General features: G+C 33.9%; 1 protein-coding gene and 1 long non-coding RNA gene across 15 annotated transcripts in view; one reads left to right on the forward strand and one right to left on the reverse strand.

Annotated features, from left to right (window-relative positions):
• The window catches only part of LOC126920033 (uncharacterized), a 76,407-nt gene extending 61,302 nt beyond the window's left edge, over positions 1-15,105 (forward strand). Inside the window, exons 2-5 of the long non-coding RNA XR_007711869.1 lie at positions 12,303-12,365; positions 14,034-14,211; positions 14,602-14,639; positions 14,872-15,105. This is a non-coding gene — a long non-coding RNA (uncharacterized LOC126920033). The remainder of the gene's footprint in view (positions 1-12,302; positions 12,366-14,033; positions 14,212-14,601; positions 14,640-14,871) is intronic.
• LOC126920015 (tropomodulin) overlaps positions 1-21,392 on the reverse strand; it is a 118,819-nt gene that overhangs the window by 74,616 nt on the left and 22,811 nt on the right. The window contains exons 1-2 of one of the 14 annotated variants that reach the window (XM_050729860.1): positions 9,206-9,301; positions 8,520-8,829 (exon numbers count right to left, since the gene is read on the reverse strand). The exons of 12 other annotated variants lie outside the window; for them this stretch is intronic. In XM_050729860.1, coding sequence (XP_050585817.1) covers positions 8,520-8,630 — 111 coding nt within the window. In that variant the 5' untranslated portion in view covers positions 8,631-8,829; positions 9,206-9,301. Of the gene's footprint in view, positions 1-8,519; positions 9,308-21,392 lie in introns of those variants that run through there. One more of the 14 variants, XM_050729857.1, reaches the window with a different exon arrangement.

Consider the following 21,392-nt stretch of genomic DNA (forward strand, 5'->3'; position numbering starts at 1 on the left):
TTGAGCACAGTTAAGCGATTGCTATTTTTAGACGTAGAAAAAACGAATTCTCACTGAATTATGTTATCTGGAGTCCATTTCAACATCCTGATTTACGTACAATCAAATACGTGAAACTATATGAGGCAGTTTCAGCAGCAAGTTTTTAAGTTACTTTTGGGATAATCATGGTATTTTACATTTTCAGATATATATATTTTGATAAAAAATTGAAATACGACATTATAGAAAATTAATTGGAATTTCCAAATGCAAAATCCCTAAGAATGGTATAGTAGTAAAATGTCGAATGATACTATCTCATTGTTTTCTCATCAATTTTAATATATTCTTGCTGTGTTTAATGCAAATTAATTCTACTATCTACGAAGCACATACGTTTAAATTTTATGCAAAGAAGAAAAATACGATTTTACTTGAAATTTTTTACGAAAAATTCTTAATATTTTAATTAATGATCAGTTGTAATATTATTTCAATAATCGTATACATTTCTGACATATCTCGAAATACGTCTATTCGATACTTAAAATCAAGTTTCCATTCATGATCCTTAAGAGAAAATTTATATTACATCATTCTCGTCTCTTAATAATAAGATTGGATTCACAGTATTACATTACCCATTGTTTCCTATCTCCACATTTACTTTTAGATCATTAAGAGGACAATTCATATTACATCACTCTCGATGGTATATCGTATTATCTATTGTTTCCTTTCTTCTATTTACTTCCCAGTTTCATCGTTCGTTCTAAATATGAACAATTTATTCCAATAAGCAGAAAGTTTGATTCTAAGCTTTTCTAAGCTTAAAAAGGAATATTCTCCAATTCTAAAAAAGAATTGCTTAAATACTTTTAACACCTGAATAATTTTCATTGGTTGATAGGCCTATTGAAATATTTCGCACACAAAAATATATTTTATAACCTTAATGAAAATATCCTATAAGTATAACGTGTCGTTCAATGCAAGATCACAACCTGTTCTAGATGCTAAAACTGTGTAGCATTCTTTCAATAATATAATTTATTAATCAATAATATAAATAAATAATATGTAATCAATTATATATAATTATATATTTATCAGTATAAAAGTTAACATTACAATTTCGTCACAAATATCGCACTATTGGCTTAGTCTATTAGTATCAAGTTACTAATTGTTTCTGAGTAGCAAACACTGCAACAAAATTTACATTCATTCCCACTAAACAGATCATTCATTTCAACTCCATAACAATCTTTCTCATAATCAACATTCAAGGAAACATTCTTCGTTCTTACAGAGGATTAAGAAAGAGCCGAAAGATCTCGTGATTTGCTGGAATTGCGGAAGGTAATGGAGGGTCCCGATTCACTGTTTACGATCTCGAAACGAACACGCGCAAACGTAACGGATAATTCATTAAACGGCCTCTGCTATTTCCATCGGCGGAGCCTTCGTGAGAGCAGGCAGATCGCGTCGACGTTGCTCCTATTTAAAATAAGCAACTTTACGGTGCATTCGCGGCTCTCGTACGCCGCAGGCCTTCACTCTTGTGTCACTCTTCTATTTCCAGAGGCCTCGGCTACGCGTCTTTCGCCGTCGCGATGCGTCCACTTGAAATAATCGTTTACGTCTGACAGCGTTACCCTCCCGCAATAAGCCAACTCATTCCCTTTCTGAAAGTGATCGTCCCTACAAACGAAAACTGTCATCGGTGCAAGAAATTCCTTCCATTGCTTCGAGTTCATTTCTCCAGAAATGTTACCACCGGTGCAGTCTTCATTATATTTTAAATATCTGCCTGATGCTGTATAAAGCGTAATTTAATTTCACGTTTATTATCAATGAACAGATTGAATTTTTATGCAAATTCATATCTTCGAGGAGATGATTAAAAAGGTAGAGCCCCGGTAAAGAGATGTTTTTATCTGACAAGTACTACAGAAAGCACTGTAATTTGCATATTTTATATATTTTTTCATATTATGTACGTTTCGTGCAATTTATCACTGTCAAATTTTCTATAGATGCATAAAAACTACTATTAATGGATTGCGTATTATCGGTTATTTTCTAGGGCTATTTTATCAATTTGCCAATCTTTGAATTTCTGTTTCAGAAAATTGGTAAGATTTTTGAATTTCAAATATTTGATTATTATATAACTCTGTGATTAGAAAGTCAAGGTACGACATTAGGGAATCACCTGATGATCTTTGCCTACTTTCGTATATTTAAAAAGTATTCTAATAAAAGAGTTCTATTTATATTCGTTTCTATCTATCTTTCTCTAACCCAATCCACCCCTTGACTTATGAGTCATCTTACACGTGTATGTGCATACAGTAGGGTTCATAACGTTTCCTACTGTAACACTTGAATGAACGAAGAACATCGATATACTATACGGAACATGTGTTCATCATTCCCCGAGTTTGTGAACCAAAATTAAACTTCGTCACGAGTGTGACTCGTCACACGTGAATCACAATCTACGCCAAGAGTGTGGTATCCTATCATAAAACAAAGCTAAGAAGTGTCTCATATAATTCATTATTACATCATGTACAACATACGTGCATACATCTTATACTATAAACAACGTTAACAGAATATTTATAAAAAATTGTCATTGCATATAACAATTCCAAATTTCCTCGCGAGCATAACAACTAATAATTAAAAAATCCTTCGTAATTCAACAATCCAATAACGTTATGGGCTAATTCATATCATTTTACAATAATCACAATAAATACATCTTATACTATAAACAACGTTGACAGAATATTTATAAAAAAATTGTTGTTATGTATAACAATTCCAAATGTCCTCGCGAGCATAACAATTAATAATTAAAAAATCCTTCGTAATTCTACAATCCAATAACGTTATGGGCTAATTCATATCATTTTACAATAATATTTAAGAACATTTCTTTAAGTAAAAACGATAGAGGGATCATTAGTTATTCGATCATCGTGAGAAATATCGAATTTACCGAAAAAAGTGCAACGACTTGGTAGAAAAAGATGCAGATACGAAATGCAATGAATTTAATATCGTACAGGAAATATGTATACCGTGTGCAATGAAAAATATATCAACGTCAAGATTTCTTCCAAAAATTGTACGTTGCGTCATATGATTAAGGATAAGGCTAGAATGGCACTTTGCCGTGAATACAACGTACAACTTTAATTTTGCGCAAGAAATTGCGATTTAAACTGAATAATTCTATATAACATGGCAATCTACGCTTGATCTTTGGCGATGCACTTAGAATTCTATAATTTATTGCATTGTAACATAAGCGATAACATAGCCACAATAATAGGTAGAGAGAAAATGCAGGATATTTCGAATTTTATGAAGACAATGAAATGACCAGTAATGAATACTGATACAGATAAAAGAAATTGATCTCTTCGAACATTCGTGTCAAAATATTCCCTACACTTCAAAATGTTCCAAAATGATACAGCACAGATAAACCATAACAAAGGAATTGAAAATCGAATGCAAAGAATAAAAGGGATCGGTTTTGCGTACTAAATGTAACAAATTTTAAATGTCAGGATGTTAGAATATAGCAACGTCTGTTCTAAATCGCAACAGGTAAGCTATAGAAGTGAAATTGGAAAATTTCGTGCGATGCTTGTAACTAATCTAAAATAGCAGAGCAGGCATGTGTAACTGTATAGACAGCAAACAGAAAAGGATTATTCATCTCATCGATACAGCCATAGTAAACATCTGTAACTCATAGAAAATCATCCAAAGAAAACAGCAAATGTATACAGAAGTTGAAACCGAAATAGAAAGGACGTGTAACATCGCCACACTTCTTATCGATTCTACAATGTTTTCCACCATGTTGCAAAATTAATAGCTTTAATTCGAAACACGTGTATCAAACGCGAGGAATTTCCACAATTTCCGCCGCTGAATGGGCTTTGCTTCGTTTAGGAAGTTTTCGATGTCTCCTAAAACGAGAACGTTCATTGAAACACGTGTTTTGAGAACATTAGAACAGAGAGAACGAAGTGAAAGATATAAAAAGCGTGTAATAGAGCGAATGTATATCGTTGTGAATCATCAAGGTTGGTCGACTAAGAACGTTGCTCTAGCGGTTATTTTCCAAAAGTATTATTCATCAGACGTTTTCTCTCCTTCTTTCTCAAAACTTAAATTTGTAAAAACGGGAGATTTATTTGTCCAGCGACTAAAAATGAAAAGTAAGGTCGCGTATATCTTTCTTTAAACACAGTTGAACGTAGTCGGTAGATGCTACAATAGAAGATTGTCGATTTGTTAAGTTTTAGTGAAACAGTATTTCGTGGTATTACAAATTAAATTATTGTTAAAAAGTATTCATACGTTTCTTATGTTTCATACATAATTCATTTATGTATATTATTTTATTACGCGTATATCCTCGTCTGGAAAGTAAAACCTCGTCTGAAAATTAAACTCGTCCTGCTCGTAAATTTTCGACGATCGAATTATCGTTTAAAAACTGGAAGCAGTACCAATCGATATCCCAAAATTGTTCACAGTTATGTACTAATACAAAAGTACTGTCATAGAAGGCGCGAAAACTAAATTTTTGAAAAATTTTGAAGCATTCTGCTATATTTCCTTCAAGAAATTATCATCCGCGATATTGTATAATATTAACAACAAATATTTTCAAACAACGCTAATATAAATTAAGACCTGTCCTAGGATGACTAACATTTTCACGTCGACGACTGTGACATTCTAAAAATCATATGCCCGCATGCCTAACCAACAATGGCATCGTTCCACTGCTCCGAATTCCGATCTATCATTATCATTAAATTACTGTGCACACCATCCAACAACATTAATAATATTTATTTATGATGTCGTTTAAAATTGACCTCGAAATTGGCAACGATAATACAAACATGCTTGGAAGATGCATAGAAAGCATACGATGTACGTACACTGTCGAACAATGTCTTAAATGTATCGTAAATAATAATTCTTGCAAAATCCTTGACAAACTTTCTATTATTGCTCATGATTCCTTATTTACACATTTATTTTTGATGCAATTATGTCATTGTTTTATGCGTATTATGCAAAATACAAGATAAACTCCTCTGTGTGAAATTTCGATTTAGGCTGCTAATTTCTCTTTCATACAAAATGTACAACAAAAGATATAATTTGTTGTTACACACAACTCTTAATCAAAAAATACATTAAAAAATCGAATTAAGACATTCTATACGGCATTGTAATGAAATCAAAATCTATATTGATACCGAGGTGTTTGAATTTTTTATACATCAACCAGATGCATTAGGGAAAGATTTTCATTTTTTTACTGTAATTACAAAACAAGATATGGATCGATCATTCTAATTAATCTCACATTAAATTTGTTGATACCTACTCTTACGAACAACGTCCATTTCTTTTCTAGTTTCAGTGCTTTCTTCAAATATAAACTACGCGTGACGAGATCTTGAAATAATGTGATTGAATCTGCCAATAGACGTATGAACATCGTTTAATAAACAAATCATCACGCGAGCAAAATCCAAACCCAATCATCGTTCGAATAATAACATTTCATATTAGATTTCGCCTGTTCACCGTGTAGTAAGTAATAGTAATTTTCCTATACTAAACATTTCGAGCTTGTTTCAGTTCAAATTAGAATTTAAAAAATATAAAATTATATAAACAAACATATATCTATCTTAGCTGCTACCCTTCGTGTTTAACATGTTTATAAAATGCTATCCAAGCTTCTATTCCTGTGGAATATATGTTCTCGAATATACAATGATGTGTAAAAGTGTCTGATCAGATAAATATTTCGCTTCGCATATGTATATTCCAAAATTGATATCTGAAAGAATTTCTAGAATGACAACTAAAATAAACTAACACATTGGAAAAATAGTTCTATAATTATGTGTTTCTTTGATATTAAAATTAATAATACCAACGTTAAAATTCTTACTAACATTACAAGACACATTGATACAAAAATTCTTTAATATAATATAAAGCAAACATTTACCTGATTGATAACTTTCGCATGCCATTGTATATTACGAGCAACGGATACTTGCAAGAAAATGTGTTTTTCGAAATGTTAAGAGATTTCACACGAAATTCGTTAGAACGTTTTATATCTTTCGGTCTTCGTGGAAATGGACTATAAGCGGCGGAAAATATGTAAAAAAGCAGACGGCCAGCAGAGACGAGATTACTCATCGTGTTCACGATTTTCACGGGTGTTTATCACGATTTTAGTCGGGGAGGCAGATCGGCCTTGGGTCCTGGCAACGCTCCTATGTACGCAGGAGCTCGCAGAGAACATCGCTTCCAAAAGCTCGGTTAAGTTACGCAAATAATTGAGCGAATTGTTCGGTCACGGTTGTATTGTTATAATTATAACAACTTTATTTTCTGGACAGTCATGCGCAGTATATATAGCGATGCTGAAACTACAAACAAATAAATAGAGCAGAGGAAATATATAAATCCATCGCTTCGATGAGATACTTTTTGATGCAGAATGAGATATTGTTAATTAAAACTCCTCGGAACGGCGCAAATAAATTTGGTTTTTTCATAAACGAACGCACGATCGAATAGAGGGAACGATATTAAACACACACTTGTACAAGACGCTCCGTATTTTATTTACTTTCCACCGTTTTTTCGGTAGAATTTAAAAATGGTTTATTTCTTGATTGTTTAAACTAGAATCTTCTCTGAAAGTTTATACCCCATTTTCGTGATACTGAATTTAATAACTATATTTAATAATGTTCTTAGTACATCGAGGTGGTTTCTACAGATTGACTCGGAACAAAATGCACATATGATTTATGCCTAATAAAATCGCAAGGAATTATAAAAAATGAATAGAATAGTAAAAAAAGGTAAGCTTGATATAATTATACGAAAGCTACAAATGGAAGGAAACAAGAAACTAAGAGAATGGAAAAGTAACATCTTTTATCTGAAAATAGCAATCTTTTCTTCAAGAATAAAAAGAAATAACAACAATGTAGATTCCATCATAGTGTACATTATTAAAAACCGCCTATAAAATACAACTCATGCTTAGTTTTTATTCTACATTGATTCACAGAAAATCCTTTGGCAGTCCAACTTTCATACAATGTACATATTTTAATATTTCAAGAGTACCTCAAACAATAGAAAAGATATTAATTGAAAAAAAATTAATCTTAGCTACATCCTCATAGGAAGATTCTTAAAGAAAATTTCTTTCATACCACCCACTCCTCTAAAAATTTCTCTCAATCGTCTGGTTTTCACGTAAACGCAATGTTATGCTCGGGCTACTGGTCAGACAGTCATCCGTCAACAACGACAATCGCGTATTTTACGAGAAGATGAAGCGTGCACCACTCGAGACTCGATGTTTCTTCCTGGTGGAAAATGTTCGAGGTCGAGACAGAAACCGGAAGCTAATCTGTGCTTGCCCGTATCGTGACCAACAAGCAGAAGCAAACGCTATTTTCATGCTACGTTTTAGGCAATCCGACTGCAATATGTTTCGAGTTTAATTTGTTGGATCATATCAGGAGGCAGAATTATGTAACGTTAAACACTGCCCGCTCGTACAATTTTCCGACAAAACTGTCAGAACGGAATGATGTGTCGTACGAAAATCGTGCAATGTTACTTGAAATTTTCCGAGAATCAGATTAGCTGTGTTTGATCGCGGATGCTTCTAATTTTAGGCTGCACTCACGCGGCATAACATCGATTTGGATTTTGTGCATGCCTTGCAGGTTCCGAGGATATCGCTTATAGCCAATCCACACGCGATAATTTAATCCTCCACAGGAAAACATATATTTTCATGCTTCGCAGGCAATCTAGGTTTGTTTTATCAAACTCCAAAAAGAAGAAAGAAACTCCTTATAAAGAATTATATACTAGCTTCTACACGAAACTCTTTCATTAAATTCACTAAATTTATTATTTCTCGAAGTTTCCAAGCTTACGGTACTTTAATTAGTCATTTCAGAATTTCTTATGAAATTTATGTGATTGTGGCACAGTAACGAAAGTGAAGAAGCTTCTAAACTTATAATTTTATTCGCATAATTAATGTGTACCCTAACGATATTTAAAATAGGCCTCCTATCTCCAAAACAATCGTCTCCAGAAACCATCACAAGACCTAGTTTCAGCTGTTGCGAAACTGCAGAAATTGCGTTCACAATTTCTACATAACAGCCTACATCGTCTAGTTAACCAGAAACACGCATGCAACGGTAAACAGCTGGCTTACCAGCATCCAAACTTACTCTGCGTTTTAAATAAATTCACAGCTAACCCACTCTACGATCCAAAACTATCCTCTATCGAATATGAACCGTGCATCAATGGAAAATAGAATTAACGCATAATTTTATCGTGCAATCTTTATCTCTAGCTATTATTCTTATCACTCTCCTTTTTGTCATCACTATTTTGACCTAAAATAATCTTACCTCTCGCCTGGTTGTAGTAGTGGTGGTAGTTTTACGAGTGCTTGACCTGGTCATGGAGCTGATGGTATCATGGGGCGAGTCCCAGTCCTGGAAGACTTGCGTGGTTGCCATGGCGACTGTTTGCGATCCTCTTCGCGTTTCACAACTTAAACTACACTGAGATCGCGTTGGTGAACGATCGTGCGGAGAAGAAAGATTGTAACTCTCTCACTGAATCACGATACGCACTCGAACGGTCTTGCTTCTCGAACGAATATCTCTCAGCGGTAGACTCTCTCGTAGATATCGATAGCGTGATCGAGGAACACCTCTAAAATATCTGAGATCTCTGTAGCCTCTGTTCCAAGTACTCTAACTTGATACTTTCTTCAAACCTAATTTCTATTTTTATTTTCAGACACTTTCACGTTCATCTTTTTATCCAAAGACTCGTTATATTTATCAGAAGTATTGTATTCGGTTATTAAACTCTACATCTAACATAGAACTCTAATTTTATAGTAATTTAATTTTATCACATAGAAGAAATATTTATACGATTGTAAGTGAAAATAATAGAAAATATTAGAAAGAGAAAGGAAATTCTAATATTGAGATATTAGGAGCGTAAAGGACGAAGTCGAGAAGGTTCCTCGATCAGCAGGATCGACGATCGATCGGTACTCGGGGCACGGATCGATACCTACGTGGACGCCCCATCGGACGAGCCTGATTGCTGCGAAGGCGCGACGAAGTTGTTCACGAAAGTAGCTTCTTCGTGCAGGATGAATGCGCGATTCGAGGTGGATCACGCGCGACTGAGCTTCAGAAGCACGCCTCCGCTTTACCGCGAGAGAGTCAACCGCACCGCGCCCCATCCTCAGTCTAATTCCAGAAATACGGAGAAACACGTATAATTAGGACGACGATGGCCACCACGACGTCTCGTGACGACGGTACACGACGAAGAGCTACGCGACTACCCCTCAGACGCTGCTACTCTCGAGGATGGATTCGAGGATGGAACGCACAATGTCAAGGGATTATCGAACGAAACTCATTGTCGAGATTTTGTTCGATCGATTCTGTGGATTTGATAAAGAGCGTATTGTTGTTTTAGATGCATATTTATGCGTATAAGTTTGACACATTATTACAAATATTTGTTTATAAACGGCAAAGTTCCGCACCTGCTTTCTTTAAATTCTAAATTCCACCGTAAACCTGTTAAATAAATATCTCTAATAAATCGAGTCGAAATAATCAGATCCGATTTTCGTCGATAATTTCATTTTCGCTGGACCTGTCGCAAAAAATTCCTACCGTACAATTCTATCCCCTTTGAAAATTACTAAAAAAGAGTCATCCATACCACGCAAATTACACAAACGCACGACGCTTCGAAAGCACAGCGGCCATCAGCCGCGCCTCTCTATCGTTTCAAACGTGACCAATTACTGCATTTTTCTTTTACTTACAATCAACCCCTGGCGCGCAAATCAATTTCCACGCTCGTATACAATCCGTATAGGCGGCACTGTCCCGCGATGAATTTCGATCGGAATTTATCACTGAAAACGGCCGATGGTTCTCATCGAGCGCGACACGTCGAGTTTTCAACGCCGGTCGAGTTTAAGGGAGACAAAGGGCGTTGATTGCGAGCTTCGCTCGCGGACAAAGGCTCGCACCGTCCGGGGCTGAAAAACGAAACAAACAGAGAAGCAAGGTGGGGCGGTGACGCAGATCGAAACGCGTAAAGAATAATGGAGAACGCGGATCTCTATTTCGGCCACGCGGATCCGGCCGAATAAATCAAATATCGACGTTACGCGTTCGTAAATCGGATTCCTGTGTGGAACTGGCTCGTTGACAGCAGCGGCAACGTGAATGAACTCATAAGACATCGACGTCGTTTACGATCGCAACGCGCCGTCACCGAATTTATGGCCATTATATGCGTTCGTTCTCTGAAAGGCAGCCTTTTGTCGGCCAGGGACCGAGTGAAATTGTTGGACGAGCGCCTTCACAAGGAAAATAGTGTAGTTTATTGAAATCCTTTTCCTTTTCTATCTACTTTTTTTTTGTGATACGTAAACGAAGAACAATTTTTGTTTGTCTTTTTTAATTGATTGCTCATAGGCGTATCAACGACTAGAATGGATTGAAAACATCGACTGAATTCTATAGTCTTTGGAGAAGACTAGTTTGTTTAAATGTTTTGTACGATGGTTTGAATGACGAAAATGGTATCGTTTGTTGAAATCTGAATTCTCGGTGATTGGTAACATTTTTCTTTTAATTGACTATTTATAACGACATCAGCCGTTATAATGATCTTCTATTTTTTCAGCGACTCAGTTGGCATTATTGATTCAATTTTATAATTCTTGAGCAAGAGAATTCTTGGTTTGATATAAAGGTTTTAGCAGTTGTAATTTTTTATTTGAATTTTTCGAGTCATGTTTCATGGGAGAGGAACAACACGTTGCAGTAGGGTAATTCGCAGCAATTTACGCTACTATAGCAAATACCTTGGAAATAGCTTACTTGCGAATCTCTTATTTAATCTGTTTCGAAGGTACTTTATACGTTAATTTATGCACTATTTTTATTGTTTTTTATTTCGATCCTTCCTTTAAGAATTCGTTTACGGCAACGATAAATATTCATAGCTTGGCATCATAATAATTATAGATCAACGGAACGAATATAAAAATAAAAATACAAGTACTACCGATTTGTATATGAACGTCTTAAATAAACAGGTACAACATTCTTCCATCCGCAACGAAATATTACGATTTCCGCACAAAAATATTATCACTTAACCTCAGTTATTTTTGGTCGCATCTAAAAAAAGCGTATTATAATAAAAATCCCACTGGAATTGTCGTCACGTAAAGAAAAAATGAAACAGAGAATTGATGGAAATAGATGCGACGATATTTCGCGTTTTAATATCATGTAATTGTACGTATGAAAATTTTATAACTGCATCACTAAATGTTAACGGTGTTTTAATTAAAATACGTTCCACAATAATTAGTAGTAACGGTGATAAAATGGTTAATTATTAAAACGTAGTTTCGTCCATGTAGTATTACTTGCATATTCATGAAACAGTTTTCTTCTAATTGAATTTTTTATTCCCTGCCATAATTCACTGACTACGTCGTTATTATTTTTTGAGCGAAATCCTAATTATATCGTTTATTGATTACAACTAGTAGCCCGTTTGCGCGTCAGAAACTCTTAAAGTATTAGATTATTTTCCTACTCAAAAACGTAGAAGAATAATGGGAAAGAATATATCTCGTTTTGTTCAGCGTCTAACAAATCAATTACTAATAAGGTATCGATGCGTCGATGTCATCACGATAGGAAGCTTCACATCACGAGCCAAACTCCTTTAACTCTCCGCACAAAAGTCGCTTATTTTGTCTTCCAATCTTGTAGCGAATTATCTTCGCAATGGATATGGAATCGAGTAGATTGTAAATATATCCCATTCTGATTTTATGAAAAAGAAAAATATAGAAGATGAACAATATTTGTAACCTTCCATAGATAAACTGGAGCCTTTGTGTCCGACCTTTGTCTTTTATCGCACTCGATTTGCAAAATGTCAACTTGTCGATATCTCTAATACATTATGCGTTCATTATTCGAGTCAGTTACTTGAAACTTTTTCCAATAAAAATAAGAATCCAGAGAATAGAAGTTCAAGCATGAAATTTCACTTATTGTTAGAATCTATTTAGATTCATGAGTGCGTATGGAAATTAATCTACTTCTATTTTATAGCGTATGCTCTCGAGCTATGATCGAGAAGCCGATTGAAATTATTCTGGTTATCAAGTCAAAAAGGTACGAACATAAGTGATAGAAAAGTGGAATGTAGAAATTTTTGAAATCAAATTCAAGAAATAGTTAGGAAGACAGATAAATGACGAAAAACTTCGCGGCATCGACTCATGAAATTTTCTTTCTGTTTATTAGATATATCTTATTTCCTCTGCGACTCTATGATGCCAACGGCGTACGTCAATTTTCTTCGTTCCTTTTTGTCTGGACTTTGCCGCGGAAAATTCTGTTTCGTGTCTCATCTATTTTCTGACTCGACACGTCTCTGACCTCTCTCGCCTCGCTGAATCCTCCCTTCGTACGTTTCCATTTTCTTACTTTTCAAGCTTTCTTTCTGCGTTAGTCGAGTTACCCTTTCTTCGGGTTTAATGGCTGAGATTTTTATTTTCACCTTCTCAGCGGCTTATACCATCTCTCTTTTGAAACACGCATACAACGACACGCCTTTATGCCACCTGCTCGGTGGTTTTGTAAATTCGCGTCTTTTATCGTCTTAAACTCCAGATTTCTGTCTTTTCTACTTTATAACGGCGAATCTTATCTCGGTTTCATTTCAAACGAATAATATGCGTTTGGATTTAATTGTATTTTAGATTTCTTCGCGATTCCTTGCAAACGAAGGCGCGTCCACGTAATATTTTGAAGTTTGAATAAAAAGAAGAAACGCAAGTATACTATATAGACAAAAATAAATGTTCGAAAGTTATTTCGAACTTTATGAACGTTACGTGCGAATAAATCTCCGATCTCTCGCCGCACACACCCTTTTTCTTTCTATTTTAAAGATTTCTAGTTTAAAAAAACTCAACGCTGATATATTGAAAGCCCAAGACACAATAAGCGAGGATTACGATATTTTAATTCACGTAAAATAGTGTTGTCTGCGACGTTCATGAAGTTGCATAATTTTGCGAATAACACGAATCTCGACGAAGATAAAAATATTGCTTTAACACGTAATAAAGTAGATTTGCCAAATCGTTTTCGTTTTCTGCAATATGAATCTACTAAACATAAATCAATGTATATAAAAATCTCGTCTAAATCAAAATAAAGTAGGTTTTTATTATAAACCGATAAAATAGATTTATAGAATCGTTTTCTCCCGGTTTCCTTCCACGAAAACGTCTATTTTTGGTAGCAAATTAAAAATAATCCGTACAATTTCCTTTGATCGTTCACCAAGATAAACACTAGATGAGAATCTATAAATTCTTATGCAGCTTATATCGTTTACCTTTACCCGTTAACTCGTTTACCTTTGCCCGTACACTCGAAGAACCATTAATTAATCCATTCAAAAGCCACGGTGATCAATTGGAACATTGAAAAACAGAGAGAAGCGATTTCCTTACGAAAATATTATTGCTTTGAATATGCCTAATTTACTATGCATTATTATTATGCCACCTATCTACGATAAACAAACTCGTTCGATCAGAATATTTATTTTTCAAGAATGTTAATCGCGAACCTAGATAATTTTCAAGATGAGAAATTTACGAAAAGCAAAGTTTGGCTTCTGAAAAGCACGATTATCAGCAGGATAGATTCTAACAGTGGAACATAGTAGCGTTGACTTCAAAAATTCCTTACAGGCAATTTGCACGAATCGTACAGGGACTTAAGCTTGTGACTCGTCTTGATATTTACAACGAATTTGCATTGCAGAAGGCGATATTTTTCATCCGTAACCTGATTTGAAAGTCGTTGCGACGACGCCACCACGATATTCTGGAAACGATGGTCTGGAAGAAAACCAGCGAAATTACGAGACGAAGCTAGCCAAGTGCAAATCCTCTTCGTAAATCGTGTGAAGCTTCTTTGGCAATTGCCACAGAAAATAGTTGTACGTAAATATCTCTATATTCGATCTAGTAGTTCGAAAGTAATAAGGACAGCTGGGTGAACAGATGAGAGGAATGGGATTCTTCTCAAACGATGACTTAATTTTTGTCAATTAAATTTATAATGGATTTGCGCGTGTTTAGTAACAATATTGTGTCGAGATATCGTCCTTTTTCGAATAAATCTGATTATACTCGAATTTCTTATATTAGATTTTAACACGTGAAAACTCTGATTTTATTGTATTAATTGGCCGAGATATCGTCCTTTTTCGAATGAATCTGGTTATACTCGAATTTCTTATATTAGATTTTAACACGTGAAAACTCTGATTTTATTGCATTAATTTCCCAAATCTTGCTCTCGTCTATAAATATTTTTATCTTTGCAGATGTATTGATATCATAGTTTAATTTTTGTTAATTCCAGGTGAGTTCAATTTTTTAGCATTTCCGTATGTAAACTTGCTAGAATTTAGTAAAGTAGGAATTGTTAAAATCGAAATGAAGTAAAAATCGAATAAATTAAAACGTATCTTAAAGATGCAAATCTATACAATGGCCTTTTATCGAGAAGACAAAATAATTATTTCCAGCTATTCGAAATTGCGAAACGTAAAGAATAAAATAAAACTAACTTCAATTTTTGTTTACTCTTTCAGTAAGATTCAAGAAATTCCCTTACAATGGAATATATGTTACTCAACAGACCCCATAATGATGTTCTCCATAGATCCAGAGAGTTCATCTTTCTAATTCAAGCAGAAGAAAAGCAAACAACCAATTTAACAAAGGTCAGTAGACTCTGCTTCAACAAAGTCAAGGAACCGAGGGTTCTGGTCCTGACATCAAGTTAATATGCTCAAGATTCGAACATTCGAGAGACAAGTCCCATGAGAATGAATTTTTAAATGAATTTACGAGGCCAATGGACGATCGACGTTAAACCACGAAGCAACTATTCAGCTGCAAAATGGATTATTTATAAACATAAAACCGGTTCGTCGTGATTCGTCCAGATGGCAACACCAGTTGAAAGCTTACGCGGGAACTTGAAAGCTCGAGAGTTTTTCCGATGAGGCCGCCAGATGGAGACGAGCTTACGTCGCGGATGTAAAGCGTCGCTTTTGAAATTTAGCGTGGAGTTAACTAATCATATCATGAGATTTTGTATCATATAAAATATACTAACTTGCGGAAAATTTCGAACTTTTATTACTTCTACTAGAATTTTTTTTCATTTGTCTTTAATTATTTAATTCAGATTTAAAGAAGTAAATTTAAAAATTGCGTTGGTGTGTCTAATGGAAAATACAATGCAACATATGCTCGTCCCGTAATACAATTTCCAAATCCACTGCTTTAAATCATAAAAATTACGATTGGCTGGCTGTTTATAGCTAATTGCGAAGAACAACGAAACATAAAAATAGAATGAATGGTATACGAACGAAGAAGTTCGATTGTTATATTTTTCGTTATACTCATTACTGTGTGATGGATGTTTTTTACGAAATACAATGAAAAATAATGAATTAATAGATTATAATCCATGAATGTACCTATGCTCTAATAAGAATATAACGCTTAATGTTAGAGAATATCATAGTGGAAAATAAATAAAACTACGAAAGCTACGAAATTTACACAGCTATCAATACATACATATTTGTGAAAAATATGTTTTTTTACAAAGACACTCTATTCATTTTATATACAATTAAGTCCAATATCCTAATGGAATATATCTCTTTACTGAAATTTGCTTTCATTTCATACATTATTCCACTGACGATTAAATGTGTTACACAATTGGCAACAGACAAGCTGTTTATAAATTTTGCTCGGAAATTAAAAAATGGAGAATGGTAAATGCAATTAGAAAAATCTAGTTGGCTGATTTGAATATCTAAATCGTTTTAATATTCGGTGAGTTTCTGTGCGAATCAATGTTTTAATTGTTTTACCAAAACGCGTATGAAGAAGTAGAGAAGCAATATAGAGTTGTCGGTGACACTGGCTTTATGAAATTGTATTCTGCGGCTGGCTAAGTCGGAAGAATGCGATTTTTTCGTTAGAATAATGATCGCGGAAATTGAATTGCCGAATATGTTGTAACTCTATTCTTCAATTAAACGAATTAATTTTTTATGTTTCTCTCTATCAGTGCGATATTTCGACAGAAGACAAGCGAACAGAATTCGGCAATAGTAGCAAAAAACTAAACAATTTTGTATACAATACTTTGACATTACTTTAATAAAAGTTAATTAGAAAATTATTTAATGAAGAAACTTGACTTATATCACGAAGAAGTGATCATACAGAATTTGATTTAGATTAAGTTATTAGTTACATGAATATTTGATATTTAAAGTTTCAATACATACGAACAAAATCTTGTTTCACATCAAATTACGTTGAACTCATCTACTTTGCTTTGCATTAGCAACTGTGTTTTCAATTTAAATTAAACTGAATTGTGAAATGGAATTATATTAAATTAGATTTTCTATTGGTGGATGGATTCTACTTAATATTAATTTAAAATAAAGGAAGTTGTGGCAAAAGAAATAACAAAAATTCTAATTCAGCTAGAATTAAGATTTCAGTCAAATCGTGATAACATATTTCATGAAAGAATTACCTGATCTTGGTCGAATTATATTTAATATAAAGTACTAATTAACTAAAGCGTAGTATTAACGAATTGAATTAATTCTCAATCTTCTTTTCTCTCTTTTTATCTTAGCCAAACCTGCAGTTCTTTCCTTTCAAAGGGGAAATCTCAACCTTCTGTTTATTTTTACAACACGAAAAGCTCCAATTAACGCATACCATGCATCAATTCGATGGCAACGAACAACGAAAACATTTATTTGTCAAAACAAGAGAACTCTTTGAACCGTAATACGTTAGAACTGGCAACTTTCGAGCGGACACTCTTTTCGCCGAGCAACGAAACGCTGAAAAATGAAAATGTTCGCGACACGTTGCAGAAAGCTACCAAACGTACGAACATAATCACAGAGGACACAGGGCACTGCTCTAAACGAGCTCCATTCATAAAATCTTTGCTACATATGTTAATGTCGTAATCAAGATAATAACAATTTATAATCATTCAGTCTGCAAAAGGATATCGCGAATATTTCAGCAAACGAATTTGTCGTTGGCGTACGCAACCTCATTAGTTAAACAAGGAAGATACATGCATGTCCCCGGTTGCAATTTCGTCGACGTCCATTCCGCGAGTAATTAATTCCGCTCTCTAATTAGCTTCGCATTCTCCGGATTATTCTGGATTCTCGTGTTCAAAACGGTCTAGAAACTCTTCATTGTACAATTGTTGGTTTGAAACGCTTCTGATGTTCCTGTGCCCGCAACCGATCTTTCCGTATTTTACCCTTTAGCTTCGTATTATAAACCATCATTTTGCAACGATTATATCTTACATTAATAACGATTACAGTGTATCTATCTTAACATGTTTTTCCTTATTTCCATTGGAATTTTATTTCTTATAATTCCGTTATTAGAATCATTATGAAACTATTATATTAGATTAAAAGAAGTTGTACTTTGTTACAGAATTTTTATTCCAACTTATAATAGAATTATTCAAAATTATTGTGGTATATTAGATTGTTTTTAGTCAGTCAATTTGTTGGCATTATATATAATAATTTCGTACAATGAAGTAAAAGATATTTTTTCCTTATTTTTAGTGAGACAAGTTACGATCTGTTTAAGAACTTAAAAAAATATTTATTTTTCATTTGGTTTAATATTATATAATTTTATTTAATAAACTACAAAGCATCGTAATTTATCTGGACGCAATAATACATAGAGTAAAGGATTCAAATATTTCGATCATACCGTTGCAAGTATTGAACTAGCTTCTGCAATATCCAATGAAGATCTCTATCTTTTCTTTTAAAAGAAATATAAGCGAAAATTGAACCGATCGAGTAGAAAATATTCTATTACAAATAGGTATAAGCTACATGAGAGAAGAAATATTCATAAATACGAATATTCTGTGAAACATAGAGAGAAATTTAATTACAATATATTACAAAATTATGTTACATTGTGTTATACGTTTTTACACATTTTTTATACGTTGTATCATAAATTGTAATATCGCGGTAATTTCAATAAACAACTCCTTGCACTGAAGCTTTCTCCTTTGACAGAAAATTAATTTAAATTACCGACGAATGTCAAATAAAGTACAGACGTGTTAAAGCGCCAATAATTTTAACAATTCCGCGATTTGAAAAAGATCGAAAGTATTCAATGAGAGCTTTCACGAATCCCTTCCTAACTTCACAGGTCGTTGGTGAATCGAGGAAACTTTCCATCCACGCAGCTGTTTCGAGTAGGATATTTTTAAGCTGCGCTCCAAAATTTGCGCCAATGTTGTTGCCCCTTGCGTCAGAGCCTTCACGGTCAATATGATTGTTTCTTTTTATATTAAATCAAAATGAAAAAATAAGTATTTCGAGACAGAGAGCATCCTCTATCGACCTTCCATTCCCTCTGGTCTTTGATTCTATTAACATAGCAATAAATCATTGCGATTTAAAATCGAACAGTTCGATATTGCGAGAAATGGAAAGCTTCCAATTATCGTTTGTAAAAATTACGAAACTTCCTTAGTATTTTTGAAAGGTTGCAAATCACTCCATGCATCATCGATCAATAGATCCGTTATTCGTAATTTGTTACAGTAATTTTACTTAAAAATTTATTTCAATTTCACTTATGTAAATTTACTTAAAATTTTATCTTAATTTTGTTTGTTGAAATTTATCTTTAATTTTATTTTAATTTCAGTAACTTAATAGCTTATAAAGTACTTGCAAGATTTTTGCACAATCGAAAATCATTTCATGCGTGAACGAATAAATGATTTTTTAACGACTCTAATATCTATCTATTTTTCACAAAACAAATATTCGATTTTATGGTTTATTTTACTAACAAATAATTGTATTTTGTACGGGATACAAAGCACTCGCGATGTATTTGCACCAAGTGAAATTGCAGGCAATTTAAACAAGCAATTATTGCTTGTTGAAAGGAATTCGCCGCGCGAATAATCAGAGTAATTTTAATATCAGGGGCAACGTTTGAATAAAACGGATGATAGAAAGTTTGCAAGCGACGTTCGAGAATTTTTGTGACGAAGATTCTGTTGAACTTCGGATTCATTTAAAAGTTTTGAAGAGCACATAAAGTAGCACCATTGAAAGATGAAAAAGTCTCAGTTAAAGATGTGATGAGTTTACACAGAGTTACAAACTCGGCCCTTAACGATTGATCGACAAGTTGAAGTAGCAGTTCGCCATTTCTACTTTCTGATATTTAGATTCTTAAAGTGATTAAGTCTTTAGTCGCGTATATCATTAAAAAAAAAAAAAAAAAAAAAAAGAAGAAGTAGAATTAATACCTCTATCCAAATATGTAAAGTATCTCAAATATTGAAATTATCTGCCTAAGAACTCAAATGATCAAACCTGATATTTAAAGAATAGGACAAAAATTGCATAAATTTCCAATTTATATATAAATTTCAGTTCATATTCATAACTCTCGCCGATGAAGAATAAATGAAATGAGGTTTCTAAATCTGCATGATGGTTGAAATATTGAAACTGTCCGACTAATCACGCAAAAAATCACTTTGCAGATTTCGAAGATACTAAAAATATTCCACAATTTATGCACGCCACAATTATTCACAAGAGATACGTAAAATGAAGATTTCTATCTGCAAGATGTTGAAACTATCCGATAGCCTGAATTTTCAACATTTTCAAAAATCACAGAGAAGTTCGTATACACGATGCTTTATCACAAAAAGAAAGACAAACGAATAACAATGCGAGGAGATCGGCATCGTTGAGACACGTGCGTGTCATTACATAACGTAACAACGAGCTTTTTATCGGGAACGCGTTATTTCTGTCACGAGGCTATTTTGCGAGAACACTTTCAACGGAATTGAGGAAAGTGTAAGCCGCGTCTCGCTGCGCGGCCTTTGATTAAAAATACGGGCATTCAGGCAAAAGGTGGATATCTGTATTTTTATTCATCGATAGACCACCATAGGCCACGGAAAGGCCACTTTATGGAGCACCGATACCAATGTTTACGACACGTGCACGTCTTTTATAATTTTCAAAATTGATTAAACATGTTCACGTCCCAACAGAACATCGTAAACTTCAGATCTGATTTTTAATCCATTCGTTATGATATATTCGCGACTGAATACGTTATTGATATCTACAGTTTCATTTATTAATATTGGGCCAATTAAGAAGAATTAGATAAACATGGAAATTCACTGCGAAATTATCAAAATGTTTAATGTTTATTGTCTCGTTTGAAATGTTAGATTATAAAGAAATTATATATTCGGTACTATAATACTAATCCTATTGAGAGAAATAATCTGGTGACATCTATTGAAATCGAAAATATGTTATTTGAAAATATGTTGTAATTATTACTGCACTTGTTATTATTCGATTCTATGCAATACTTCGCATATTAAATGATTTTATGATGCATATTCAGAATCTAAACAGACTTCTTGGAATTTCCAGCTCACTTCAGATTTTTTCAATGGGACTTACGCTAGAAAAATGCAGAGATCGACACGTTCCTAGCTAATATAATTCACCAAACTATTCTTGCGATTGTTCTATGTACAATACATGTACATAGAATTACATATACTGAATCGCAACCCTGCACGAATACAAAGTTCTGTTCCATTAATTAGTTGTTACTGTTGTTTATACTAATATTAATGACATTTATTAACATCGATAACTCGTATCTTGAAACGTGTAAAAATTCGCTAATAATGTTAGTTCAGTTCTGAAAAATTGATTTTTCAGCGCGACCAAAATTTTCAAAAGTGTTTGCCAAGGAAAGGGCACGGATGCGTAGGCGGTGGATTCCAATTTTAAGCAAAGACAATAACAAGTATAGTAACGTCGAGTGTCATTAGTTACTTTTACGTGGAAAAAGGGTTTGGTACGCACGCGAAAACTTGCAGCGTAAATCAAACTATGGGACGTTTGCACGTTTTCGTCACAGCAGGGGTAAGAAAGCCTTCAAAGAGAAACGTAAATCTTATCTGCGATATGTATGTATCCAC

Source organism: Bombus affinis, chromosome 9 (assembly GCF_024516045.1).
Source record: "Bombus affinis isolate iyBomAffi1 chromosome 9, iyBomAffi1.2, whole genome shotgun sequence".
In the NCBI taxonomy this organism is placed as follows: domain Eukaryota; kingdom Metazoa; phylum Arthropoda; class Insecta; order Hymenoptera; family Apidae; genus Bombus; species Bombus affinis.